General features: G+C 40.9%; 1 protein-coding gene across 1 annotated transcript; it reads left to right on the forward strand.

The window, feature by feature from the left end:
* Nucleotides 1-333: 333 nt before the first annotated feature.
* LOC309406689 (lipase member M-like) lies at nucleotides 334-10,758 on the forward strand (the record flags this gene model as incomplete). The annotated part of the gene is made up of 10 exons (XM_082001968.1): nucleotides 334-449; nucleotides 1,877-1,988; nucleotides 3,121-3,238; nucleotides 3,948-4,146; nucleotides 4,877-4,986; nucleotides 5,695-5,831; nucleotides 6,395-6,541; nucleotides 7,616-7,687; nucleotides 9,239-9,310; nucleotides 10,525-10,758. The coding sequence occupies 10 exons, from the start codon at nucleotides 334-336 to the stop codon at nucleotides 10,756-10,758; spliced, it is 1,317 nt and encodes a 438-aa protein (XP_081858094.1).
* Nucleotides 10,759-13,866: the final 3,108 nt, after the last annotated feature.

Consider the following 13,866-nt stretch of genomic DNA (forward strand, 5'->3'; position numbering starts at 1 on the left):
AGAGAAAATTGTTGCAGCTTTATTGACATTTTCATTAGGTATGATAAGGTATATCTATGAACATATTTGTTTTCAAAATTCCTGATGCTGCTCTGCCACTCTCCAGAGGCTGGTATTCTCCTTAAGAATCCACCAATCTGTGATAGTAAAAAGAGCCTTGTTATAGCTGTGGTGGTGAAGGAGATGAAAAACATGAGGTTTGAGAATAAAAGGCGTTGCCTCTCTCTGGTGCTACCCTAGAGAAAAGACGAAGTGATAGCAGAAGGAATGAGGAGTGGGAAAGAAATGGGTGCTTGTTGTCGAGGTGCGGCATGACTGGGGAAGAACGCGCGCATGACCATTGTTTCGGTGCCTCCTTTACCCGGCACTGCTTCCAAACACCCGGGAACTGAGCGTCCCTTCTTCTGTCACCTCAGTCGCGCAGCTGCACGCATGATTCTGGGCACAAGGTTGGTAACGCTTTACCTTCTCTCCTGGCCAAAACTGGTGAAGGCTTTGTGGGAGCTACAAGAGACAGTATCAAACCTAGGCTTGAGGAGATGCTTTGTCATTTTAGAACAAATATATGTTGTTATATTGTTTTGTTTGTAAGTCACATAGGTGAAAGTTTGTCTGTTTCTTGAAAGATTCCTCTTGGCTAAAGAGGAGTAGCATGACTTGTCCAGCCTGAATTTAGGTAACTCTGGGATAACTGGAGAGGCATGGGAAAATGCCAAGTGTGGGAATAAGATAGCAGTTGCTTTCAACCAAAAGAAAAGAGGCTGAAGCTAAGTCAAAAGACATTTTTAACATGTCGTTCCTTTTACTACAGAAGGAGCCAAGTATTTTCAAGATACAGATTATAGTAATAGCGTTAGGAAGTTAGAATATAAATTGTTCTGTGATAAGAAAAATAAGCTATTCATATTATTTTGGGAAAAAGTTACAAAGTCTTGTTGATTGGGAAAACGATAATTGCAGCAGATTTGTTGGCTAATTCAGTCTAGCTTAGAGCTCTATCACTGGGACAACAGAGGTTTAGGCATGGTCTCCAGGGGTTTGTATGGCATCGAGAGAATGCTAATTCAAGCGCTCTGCATTTTCTTCAAGCTAGGAGTATGTAGCTGTTCACAGATTGTGGAGCTGCTACGTGTGCAGCTGAGCAATCTAATTTCCTCTCAGGTGCTTTGTTCCTCATTTCCTGAACAAAACTGGATGTCCCTGCACTCATTACATTTAGCAAAGCTTTCTTTTCATTTCTCCATCCTCATCCTATGGAGTGGATAAATTGTGCCACTGAGCAGCTTTGTATAAATTATGCCAGTATAAATAAGTGCTTTATTTAGGTTCCTAAGTTCTTAATTAAATGAAAAATTTTTTAATTTGTTTATTTTCAACTGTCTCCGTTTTTTTCAGTTAACTATCTGACAACTTGGTTGTCTCCACTTTGAAAACTTCACTGTGGCAATGATTGATTTAGTTACGAATTGCCCAATAACTCCAGTGTTCCTTAGCTAACTCTAGCCAGAGATGTTTCCTAATTAATCTACAGAACAAATGCGTGGGCATGGTAGCGCAAGTGACCTGCTTCTCAGAAGAATGAGTGAAATCCAGTTCTCCGAAAGCTTTGCTCCTTTCCTTGGATTCACTGATACTTTTGCCTGGATTGAGAGCAACGTCCCAGTCCAAACCTTTAGCAGAGAATCCAGGTCGCTGCCAAACTCCCTCTGATAGGTGTTTAAGGTCAGCTTTGTTCCGTTTCATTAACAAGTAGGGAGTACCAGACTAGCTCTAGTCAGTATTAGGCAGCACTTCCCTCATCAGAAAAGCACGGAACGTGTCTGGCTTGCGAGTGCAGAGCAGGGCTACCGACAGATAAATATACTATTCTATCCAGAGGGAAGATATGGCTGTTTGTTGCTCTGACATATTCGTTGCAAGGAATTACTTATTCAGAACAACTCAGGAGAATGAAGAGAGCTGCGGATCCTGAAGCATTTATGAAAATTGTAAGTTGCTCGGTAGAGTGACCCGGGATGGAAGGAATGCATGTCTCTCAGCAGGGGGGATTCTAGGTGTTGGAAATAACACGGTAGATAAGCTGCCGTTATTTAACCCATCCTCTCTAATCACTCTACATACTACTGTTTTCACTTCTATTTTTTCTGCATGTGTAACGGCACGTCTTATGTTTGATAGAAATTACCATTCCTTAGTAAATCTCCAGAGTTAATTTCCTTTTAAATATCAGTTACCCGTTCGCTATTGCTGGCACTATTCCCCTATCTGAAAGAATTGACCATGAATGTCAACATTTCATCATCAAAGACGACTCTAAATAAGTAGTGGCTTATGTTTTCCGCTTTTTTGAATGACAAGCATAGATCAGAAAATTACCAGCTTTTCAGAAGAGTACCTCTTGCCAAGCAAGCTTGTTTAGATCTTTAGTCACTTGTTAAACTCTTGGGTTTTCTGTCCTGTGTGACAAATGGCATTGAGTAATTCTCTGAGTACAAGTTATAAAAAACAATCCTCTTTTGTAACAAAACAGGTTGAATGTTACAGGTCAAAAGTAGTATTTATTTCAGAGCTTAAGACTGGCTGTGCTAGTGATTTCCCTTGTGACTATGCAAGTGGCTGATCCTGATTTTTCCATAATGTCATCAATTTTTCAGTGGTAGACATTGCATATGTGCCATCACAAAAGGGAATTTGTGAAGCGCTCTGAATTTCCCTGAAGGTAGTTTAAACAAGCTAGTTTAACTTTGCATTGCAGCAGATCAGGAGCAGCTCCTCATCTCAGCTGTGGTAATCACAAGCTCCTGCTATGAGATTATGGTGATTCTCATATCACCAGAACGCAAGGGCCTGTGATTCTATGGCAGTAGTATAATACAGGCTTGTTATAACAGATTTTAACTGAATAGTCAAATCCTGGGTATAACATAAGGAATTAAGGAAATTGATTGTAGTTTTAGGGTCACAATATCTAATCTGATATTGCTTTGTTCGGATGCTTAATATCCTAAACCCCCATCTATCTCTATCTGCTCTCTAACATTTCTTCATTGTGAATATCTTATGTATAAAATATGTGAAATGGACTTCTGCAAGCAAATGCATCTGTACCTTCTGTTCTAGAATGAGCTTATTACTTACAAAGGGTACCCCAGCGAGGAGTATGAAGTGACAACAGAAGATGGTTATACCATTACCATTAACAGAATCCCTTACGGTACACAGAACCAGGGAAACCCAGGTACAATTCTTTAAGATGAGATAAAACCGGCCCAGGTCGGACACGCTCTGAAAAGAGATACTTTATATTTGTAAAACATCCACCAAAGCTTGTATACATGAATGGAATTTTAGCAGAGAATTCTGGCTGCCCTGAACAGCCTGTAAGATCAACAGGATTTGTGTTAATCACACGTATTTATAATACAAATCCACTACAATATGAAGGATATACCCTCATAATAAGAGTTGATGAGTAAAAGTTAAAAAATAAATAAAAATAGGATAAAGGCTGTAATCTACCCAATCAGCCTGTTTCGAGAAAGCTGTTCCAGCTTCTAATTTTGCTTTGCTTTTGCTTACACCTGGTTAATATCAGTGACTGATTCATATTTTGGGTAAAGGAAACCTCTGCAAACAATCCCACACCTTCATTCTATGTATCAGTGATGAGAATCCCACGCTAATGTGGTTGAACTATACAAACAATGACCGGAGGGTGCCAAGCTAGTTTTTGCTGGTGTCAGGCAGATCTTCCCATAAATTCTTAGAGGAACTTAGTTCTCCCTTTACAGAAAAGAATGTTTTAGTCTTATGATTAGTTGTGTCCCTTTAAGTAAGTTGATGCAGGAACAAATCCCAATATTGAATATGGGAGAGTAACGTCCCTGAACTACCAGAAAATGAAGAGATTTTATAAATTATTGTTTTGTTTCTGATTTGCTTTTCAGCTTTGAAACCTGCTGTGTTTCTCCAACATGGATTACTGGGAGACGCTAGTAACTGGGTCACAAACCTGCCCAACAACAGCTTGGGTTTCATACTAGCTGACGCTGGATTTGACGTTTGGATGGGAAATAGCAGAGGGAATCGCTGGTCCAGAAAACATCAAAATTATTCCATTGATCAAGATGAATTCTGGGCTTTCAGGTAGACAGAACCACTGAAGGGTATCTCCATTGCCCATCCTTACATATTTACTTAAGCTGGCTAAACAGGGATTTACATATGCTATCTTTTAAAAATATTTCTCTCCACTCACTTTTGCTGAGGTGCCCCTACACATGTGAACTTTGCACGAATAGTGATGGAGACTACTTTAATTACTGCTAGCAAAGGTTCTTCAAACTACAGGCATAACAGCAGAGCAACTCAGATGAACTTGCACAGGTCATCTTCCAAGCCATTCTTCAGTTCTGGAGGCAGTTTTGGAGGCTGTTTAGAAACACTAGTTTGTATATTACAATAACACAAAAGCCACAGAAGGAGAAAATGTAAATAGTTTTTGCACTTATCTCAATGAACTTTTAAAACCAGACCTTTTCTTTAATGCCAAATTGTATAAAATATGTGATTCCATGGAAGGAGCTCTGTTACTATGTCACCACCTGTTCCTTCTGTGTAGACAATTACAATTCAACCTGACACTTCTTGAAGATATAGTCTTTCTGTTGATGTCAAGGGAGAAAATACCCCAGAAAACCTTGAGTAGTATCTTCCATATTCAGTTCCAGAAAAACACAGAACCTAAAATAGCTGAATGATTCACTACATGGATCATGCTGTTTCTTTGCTGACAAGCCTGTAATAAAAATGTGAATTCAATTCAAAGTCTGGCTTTTAATTTATGCATGCCTCTCTTTCAATCTCCTGCCTGCAGTTTTGATGAGATGGCAAAGTTTGATCTTCCAGCAGCAATAAATTTCATTGTGGAGAAAACAGGACAGGAAAAATTGTACTATATTGGCTATTCACAAGGTACTACCATTGGTAAGTTATACACAACAGATCGATGTTTCAGGAACACAGGAGTAAAATGTGATTCGCAATATTGAGATACTGAAGGTACCTGAGGTTTTCTTTAACTCTTCACAGGTACAAAAAACACAGGATAAGCTCTTTTCAGCTTGTAGGCATTTTTAATTCATTATGAAGACAATAAAACATAACGGGCCAAATGCACTCCTGCTGAAAGTCTGCTGACTTAGAATTATACTGAAAACTATTGTGGGCCATGCAAATGGTTTCTTTCCAAGATGCAAGGGTGTGCCCAACAGCAGCTGGTTAGTTGACCAAAACAAACAAAATAGGAAGATGAGAGTACAGAAGGAGAAGTTGGCCAGTTTGGACAGGACACACACACAAAAAAAGAAAATATAAAATTGGATTGACCGGAAGAAAAACAACTGCTCCTCCCAATAGTATATGAAATTCATGAATGTACATCAGAATTGTGCATTTATGTTTATATGCATCTGGAAGAAAGCTGCAAAGGCAAAATATAGAAAGAAATTTCTCTATGAAGAGGGAATTAAAACTACAAGCTGGTAACACACAAATCTAGGTTAAACCATAGTCTCTGAACAACTAACAAGTTTACTTTTAGGTTTTGAAATTGCAGAATAGCATTTATAAACACAGAAAACAGTCTAATGTACAAATAATTATTTTCTTATCTCCTCTTTTTTGTCTTCTCAGCTTTCATTGCATTTTCAACAATGCCAGACCTGGCTCAAAAAATCAAATTCTATTTTGCGTTGGCACCTGTCGCGACTATTAAGTATGCCAGCAGCCCAGCAACAAAACTCCTCTACCTTCCTGAAAAATTGCTCAGGGTATGTGATGTCTTGGTTTCAACTTTTTAACCATATACTTGTTTGTTCAGCTCTGAAAATGGATATACAAAAAGTATAGGGCTTTATGAAATCTACTCAGTTGCATCTGGGTAGGTTTACAGTATGACTGAAGCATTTGGAAGTTCAGACTGGACATTAAGAAAAACTCTTCATCTATCTAGGGAAATAGTGCACTGCTGGGATAGGTTATGCAGAGAGGTACGGAGATGCAGATCCTCAAAGGTTTCCAAAATTCCTCTAGTCAAAGCCACAACTGATGTGCAAGCTTAGAGCTAAAATACGAATTGGAGTTAAAACTTAACATATCTTTTCATGAGAAGTGAAGTAACACAAATTGAGTAATGCCTTAGCAGGCTGATGCAATGGAAAAACACCTAAGTTCATTCTTTCTGGTGGGAACACCATCTGGCAAATGGAGAAAAAGCAAGTGAGAACCACTGAAAGTGCTGGAAAAGAGGAACAGGACACAAACACCTTTTAAAAACACCACCGCAAAGTGGAAGTGTACATTCTTAAATTAATGTTGCCTTTGTATTTCACAGGGTTTGCTTGGCAAAAGAGAATTCCTTCCCCAGACTGAGTGTCTGAGAAGGCTAATAGTCCCTGTCTGCAGCAACCGAGTTTTTGCCAGGCTTTGTAGAAATGTCTTCTTCAGCCTGGGTGGCTGTAACATGAAGAACATTGACATGGTATTTATAACTCTTACCAACTCTACCAAGAGTTTAAGATTATTCTTCCCAAACTTACCTTTATCCTATGGTGGGAATCCTGAATTTCTGTTAGTGTCACATTGCAGGGAACATTCCCCGCTACCGGACAGCAATATCTGCTGGTTGCCCCATCACTGGTAGGGGACCACTGCCTCACGCCTCAGAAGAGCACTTGGCATCGTCCCTACAATCACCAGCTGCAGCCCCCACCCCCCCAAAAAAACCAAACAACTCTGCAGTCTTCCCTCTGCCAGCCCTCACCTAGGGCACAGTCTCCTGGTTCATACTGTCACTGCTGGTCTTATTGGAGATCTGCAGTATGCTGGCGCACCCGGGAAGAAGAAATAACACCCGTGCCTGCTTCACGTTTCAGGAGCCCTTTGTGACAGAGAAACACACATATTCCCCTTTGTCCTCCTCCTCCAAGACTTGGACCATCAGGGATGTGCTCAGAGGCACAGGATACCTAGAGAGTGCTTGAGAGAGGGTTGGCAGACACTGGGGGTTAAGACATACTTGGACAGTTCATTCCATGTCCAGTTGTAGGCCAGACCACTTGGGCATCAAAGTTTTGCTCCAGCTTTCTGGCCTCAGAGCGTGCTCTCTGAGGAAGGATCACACAGCAACTTAAGAAACCCTTGCAGGACTAGGGTGTGTTTTATTTCAAATAGTTGTGCATTCCTCAGGCAGTTGCTGTTCCTTTTGCTGTTCTGTCTGACAGCAATCCTTTCTCACACAGGATCTGTTACAGACTCCTGAAAAAAACATCTAGTTTGGGATCTAAATTGCTGACTTTCTTTTCTATCCTTTCCATCTGTTAGATTCTTTTAGATTCTCAACCATCCTGGTTGAGGTTCTGGTTAGGGGTTGTTCTTTCGGTGCTACTCCAAACCTGACACGTAACCACACCTGGAGTAACTCTGAGGGAGTCTCCAATCATGCCACTCCAGTTTCTGTTGGGTTTATTGATACATGATGCTGCTGTGGCAGATATTTTGATGTACATCTAAATAGAAGGGAGGAAGAGAATATTCACTGAATATTGTCTTTCAGAACCGAATCGATGTGTATATCGCGCAAACTCCCGCTGGAACTTCTGTGCAGAACATAGTCCACTGGAGTCAGGTACTAGCAAACTCCTGGAAGACAAGAGGTACTCACCTCTGGCTGAATGGTGTAGAGTGGGTATAGCTGATATCCTGGTGTGAAGCCATTGCTAGCTTTTTGAAAACACATGCAACCTGTGGTTTATAATTTAAATCTCAATTCAAAACACTATTTTTCATTTATATTTCTTTTGCCAGCAGGATAGAGATAACCTATATGATACAAATGCATCTGAAGACAGCAATAAGACACTGTATTCGTGTAAAAACGTGTATGCTGGAAGCTGTGTCTGCAGCTGTATATATCATTATTTTTATTGTGTATCCAGTACCTTTTATAAATGATGTCTACAATTCTGTGCAGAGCTTACCTTAAGAAATTAGTTGTTTCAAATGAAGAGTCAAGAAACGAGCAAGCCATAAGCTGCTCTGTAAAATATCAAATTTTAGTAGTAAAAGCCCTTGTATTTTCATCTCTTGCTTTCAAAGCTCTCAGTGTCTGGACGGCAATAGAACTATAAATAAAACCCCATTTATTTAGTAGACTCACTACTTACAATGTACTGTGCTCTGTCACGGTACATCCTCAGCAGTAGTTCTGATAGAAGCTGCCTTTCTGTATTTGCGCTCACACTTCCAGGATTCATAAATTCTGAGCTCAGTCACAGAGGCTGCTGTAGACAAGACAGGTTTCCTTGCAGCACTGCGGGCTCTGGAGCAGAGCAGGAAGCAGTTGTGAGCACAGTGAGCTTGCAAGTGTATTAATGTACTTTTCAACACAGCAAACACACGGATATGTTTGAGTGACGTCTGCACAGCTATTTACTCAAAATCAAACAATATTTTGGCTGTGAACTTACATAAAATATTAGATTTGATTAAGCTGGTTTTGTAATGATGTCCTAGACCTGTAAAGAAAATGGGTTACAAAGGTACAGTGTGGGAAGCTCTGCAAATTGACTCAGGTTTGATTCAGCATCTAGCCACAGACTGGCAAGTACAATCATGTAGGAGTAATACTCTTAAGCCTTCATTGTCATTGCTTTTATTACTATTAAAGGAGTTAACAGACACCTTACCTTCAATATTAAGATCACGTTGATGGTGTCTCTCACAGTAGTAACAACCCACGTTGTAGGCAAAACCAAGAGAAGAATTAGAAATAGTGAATTCTGTATTCAAACCAGAGAGGGAAGAGAAAACATAGGAAGGAGCCATTCACAGAGCTCAGTGATAGCAATATGACTGTCAGAAGAGGACATGGCAGCAGCAGTGAGGGGAAATTGCCAGAGACAGTTGTTAGTAATTTTACAGAGTAGAATAAATTGCTTGCAAAAGCACCCCTGGGTCTTTCTGTGGGAGCAGGGTTTTTTTTTTTGTTCTGACAAAAACATTTGACTGCTTTTCACTGATTGAGACTTTGAACTAATTTACTGTTGGCTCTTTCATAGCTCTTAGAAGAACTTCAGCTGAGGCTTTAGATTGGAGTCAAAGGCTGAACAGGGAAAAAAACCCATAAACTTCCTGAATGATGGCTTTATAACTACCCTTCTCTTGTTCATCCTCTTAGGAGGCCCATTCAGGGAAGTTCCAAGCTTATGACTGGGGCAGTTCAAAGAAGAACATGGAAAAATACCAGCAGGTATATTTTGGTGAAACAATATTATCACCCTTGGACAACCAGAAACACAGAGCAAGAGAGCAAGGCTGTAGCAGGAGGCACATTTTCAGAATACAAGTAGATGGATTTAGCCACCACCATCTCTAGTACTACTTCCCGGTTTGGAAGTCAACAGAGAAAACAAGCAAGCACTAAGGGCAATGAGAGAGAGAGAGAGAGAAAACACACAAACCTTGTCAATTAAATGACCAGTACTAACAAGAGGAATTAAGGGCAGGAAAGATAGAAAATTAATCTTGAAAAAGAAGAGTACATCTAGTGGATCAGACCAAAGAGGTGTCTTGTCTACTAGCATGATTGACACAGTTGCCAATGCATGAGACATCAGGGAAATAATATTAGGAAGAGGGCAACTGGAGAGCACTAATAGCTACCCATAGATTCTGTGAGGGAGAGACAAAAGGACTTTCTCCTCAAGCAGTCCCTGAGGAACCTCTCCCCCATCCAAGACTCTAATCCCATCCTTGACCCTCCTACCCTTTAGGTCTCTTCAACAGCCTATCATTAAGAGTTACATGTTTTAATGATGGCTTGCATGGAACACAACTTCCTTCCTTCCTTTAGTTTGTCTTGAATTTGCTTGCCCCTGGAAAGTCACTGGATGCCTTCTAGGTTTTGTGTTATGAGCAGTAATGTGATAATTACTTCCTGTGCTCTTTCTTCATACCATTTGTGACTGTATAAGCCTGTTTGCTGTCCCTGCTCTGGCCCCCATTTTCCAAACTCAGAAGTCTTAAGCTTCTCCTTCTCTCCTCCTACAGAAGTCACTTCATGCTCCTTTTCACTCTTGTCACACATTGTGTTTTCTAACTAGACCACATATGTCTTCTGGGGCTGACTAGTACTCCAAAAGGACCAAGACGGGGGTTCATCCAGAGGCATCCTGACATATTCTGTCTTGTTCCTGGCTCCTGTCCTATGAATTCCTAGCTGAGAGGGCAAAGACCCAACAGCAACTCTTTGTCAACTCAGGAGGCATTTTTCCTTTGGCTGTGCTATCTATCAGTTGGATCATCCCTGCAAGCACAGACAGAAAAGGCAAGCAAGGGCACTGCCTTCCTGTTTGGTTTAGGCACCTCTACTTTGAACAGTGACAGAAGAAAGCCCCAAATGCATGTTTACAGTTTGCTGTGCTTTCCTGGTCATTCATTCCTGTACTGCTTCATATTTTCCAGTCTACTCCTCCTCTCTACAATGTAGAAGAGATGACTGTACCAACTGCTGTATGGACTGGGGGACAAGACTTGCTTGCAGATCCCAAGGATGCAGCCATTTTACTCTCTCAAATTAAGAGGCTTATCTATCACAAGAGGATTCCTGAATGGGCACACCTGGATTTCATCTGGGGATTGGATGCACCTTTGCACATGTACAATGAAATTATTGAACTGATGCAGAAGTATCCCTAACCCACAACTAATAGCCATACCTGACTTATTCAATGACACTTGCTTTCACTGGGTATGAACAAAACCTTCTTTTGCATCAGGTGGTTTCTGCTGGAATCAGAGAAAAGGTTCCTCCTGATGCTATTTTCACACCATGTGTCACTGCAGTGCCTTTTGCATCCTAGTGCACTGATGGTACACTTCATATTTTCTGGCAAGTTTGTGGGTCAGTAATAACTTTTCAATTGATACAGCCTAAATTATGTAATAACTGTACTTTGCTAACAGAAGACAGGATTTTCTTGCAGCCTTCTCTGTGTTTTAGACCCTAACAGTAATGAAAGCACTGACCTTCTGTGGATATGGTCAGTGATCTCAAGAAGTTTTCCATTCTTCACATTCTTTCTCAGTTTATTGGGCTGGCAGTTCTTTAAAGGTGTAATGTAAGCCAAGACTAATTCTAGCAGTTATGATATTGATTAATTTTATTATTAGATGCGACCATGACCAGAAAGTAAAAACTGAGTTCACACGAAGAACTCACTACTGAAAAAAAGATGGTTCATTTTCATTTAAAACCAGGCTGCTCACTTTTTTCATGAGGAAGAGCAAGGGGTACAGGGAGGATAAACCCAGCAGAAAACATTAGCCAGTCTCATGGTTCAAGCACACACCTGGAAGATGGGAAACTTATGTTCAAGGGCCCCCCCGAAGATAGTGAAATCTTGTCAGACTCAATCTCTGCTGACAGCACTTCCAGGGTCTGTGTACATGAACTTTCCAGGGTGGGACAAAGGACCTGATTTCATCTTGACAATGACAGCACTTCAGTGGAACACTTAGGTTCAAAGTTACACTCTGAACCCAGCAGGAACCTCACATCTCCTGCTATTTCACATAGAAGCTACTGGCTACCACAGATCGGAGCTGTTCTCACCTTTATCATGGCTCTGAGAAGCTCCTTTTGGGTTTAAACACTAAAATGAAAAGTACTCAAACATTGCTAGAAAGAATCCATTCTCTCCATCCCATGGGTATTTAGAGCACTTTGCCCATTAATGACAAGGATTGCTTTGAAAACTGTGCTGAAGAAACTGTCATCCTGTTTAATTTCCTGGGGGAACTCTGGCTCTACCAATCTTGTTTCAAATAGATAGTTATTGCACAAAGACACTCGCTTGAAGGGTAGCCTCCATGGTTGTTATGTTGTTAGGTTAGAGCATTATGGGTCACTGTGCCTTCACAATGATATGCCATTAGCTTCACTGTGGAAAGAAACACAGTGCCTTTAGGGGTTTCCTTTCAGTGTGACACCCTCATTCTCCATTTGAATCAAATGTTAACGTGGGCCAAGTCTGGGATGCTAATCAAGGCAGGTACTTCTGTTACACTAAGACAGTTCACTGGTAACACTATATGACCAAAGGGTCAGCGCCTCACTTTGCGAAAGAGTTCATTAGCCAAAAAAATTTAACCATGGCTGGTGCCACTTCTGTCCCTTTGCCATCCAAGACAACAGGCCTGTATCATCTCCTGAGCCCACTGCTGAGACTATCCTGTTTCCTTGTGCTCCATGAATGATCCAAACAAAACAGATCCCCTCCAGACGAGGACATTCCTTACACCAAATAGAAATTCCTGGGGACAAATACTCTCCAGAGAGTCAACCCTTCAACTAGCTCACTGCTTGTAAGATAAATGTATGAGGACTTGAGACCTACTTTATGAGTTTTCAATACTTACGATGGGAAATGTAATAGCAATACACCTGAAAGAAAACAGAGCATCCCCTATATTCACTCAGGAAAGAGATTGCAGCTGTGCAGCTATCTTGCAACCTGGGAGACCACAGAGGGGGGAGGGTGTTGAATTTTCTGGAAAATCAGTAAAAACAGGTTGGGCAAACAGCATTGGAAATATCATGGGGACTGTTTATCCCACCTTTGGACATGAGGAGGGACTAGGCATTATGTTGCAGAAGGCCTCCTGAGTGATTAATTTATGGTTTGATGAAAGTTATTGTCATTTAGAGACATCAGAACAGCCAAGTTATAACGCTTTTCACTGAGAAATTACCAAATTACCTTTTTCACCATCCCAAACAATGTTCTCTACATTGTATGTAAAGCAGAACTGTTACTGTGGCTTCACTGTCATCCTGTTCTTATTTCATTCCTTTCCTTACCCCACCACCCAAAGGCATCATATTATTTGCAATGGTATTTCCAAGAACACATACTTTTCTTCTGGTGTTCTAAATGTTCATCAGTCCATGATGAAACACAAGTTCTTCTGAAGACACTTATTAGTTAATTGGCTGAAAGGGCTGGTCCTCACGTAGGAGGATTCTACTCTGTTTGTATCCCAGTTGCCTAAGGATGCAGAATGTGTCCTTCTGCCCGTGGTCATTGAGCCAATTTCATTGAGGATTGTAGTCAGCCCCTAGGCTGACTACAACTCATTCAGGAGTTAGGCAAAGATCTTCAAAGATACTACATTTTCAGAGTTGATGAAAATGGCTTGGGAGAAACAAGAACCCTTGTTTGTTCTCTCACTGGGAGAAAAGTTATATGATGTGTTCAAGCCTTCTTTGGCACCAGAATGTCCCTACAAGAGCCATGTCAACTCTGAGAGACTAATGTAGAATAAGATGGATTTCATGAGTTGTGCTGCTCACTGAAAAACAGACTTAGGAGTCTGTGTGTAATGTTAAACTTAACGTGAACCAAATGAAAAGCAATAGCAGAGACAATGTTCTTGAGAAAGTATGCTGAGAGAAGCTGGACACTTCCTCCTCTTCATCCTAAAAGATTACATTCGGAGCAGTCCCTCAGTTGGGCAACAGTACAGGTCAAGGTCTGCCACAGCCTCAGGGAACTGGAACACCCAGGTCCCAGCTAAACATCTTAACCACTGATTTGTAGGTACTCCTTAAACTCTCCTGCTCCATGGTGCATTTTGGGTTTCTGAATTTAACCAGAAGATCTTTTTCATCACAAAGATTTCCCCACTTCTGAAGCACTGCCAAATCAACACTTAAACACGCTCTACAATACATGCTGCCAACTCATGACACTCACGGCTGCTACCCTGAAGTGCTCATTGTGTTTTGACTTCCTTTTATCGGCA

Source organism: Phaethon aethereus (genome assembly GCF_964289735.1).
Source record: "Phaethon aethereus genome assembly, chromosome: 7".
Taxonomy (NCBI): domain Eukaryota; kingdom Metazoa; phylum Chordata; class Aves; order Phaethontiformes; family Phaethontidae; genus Phaethon; species Phaethon aethereus.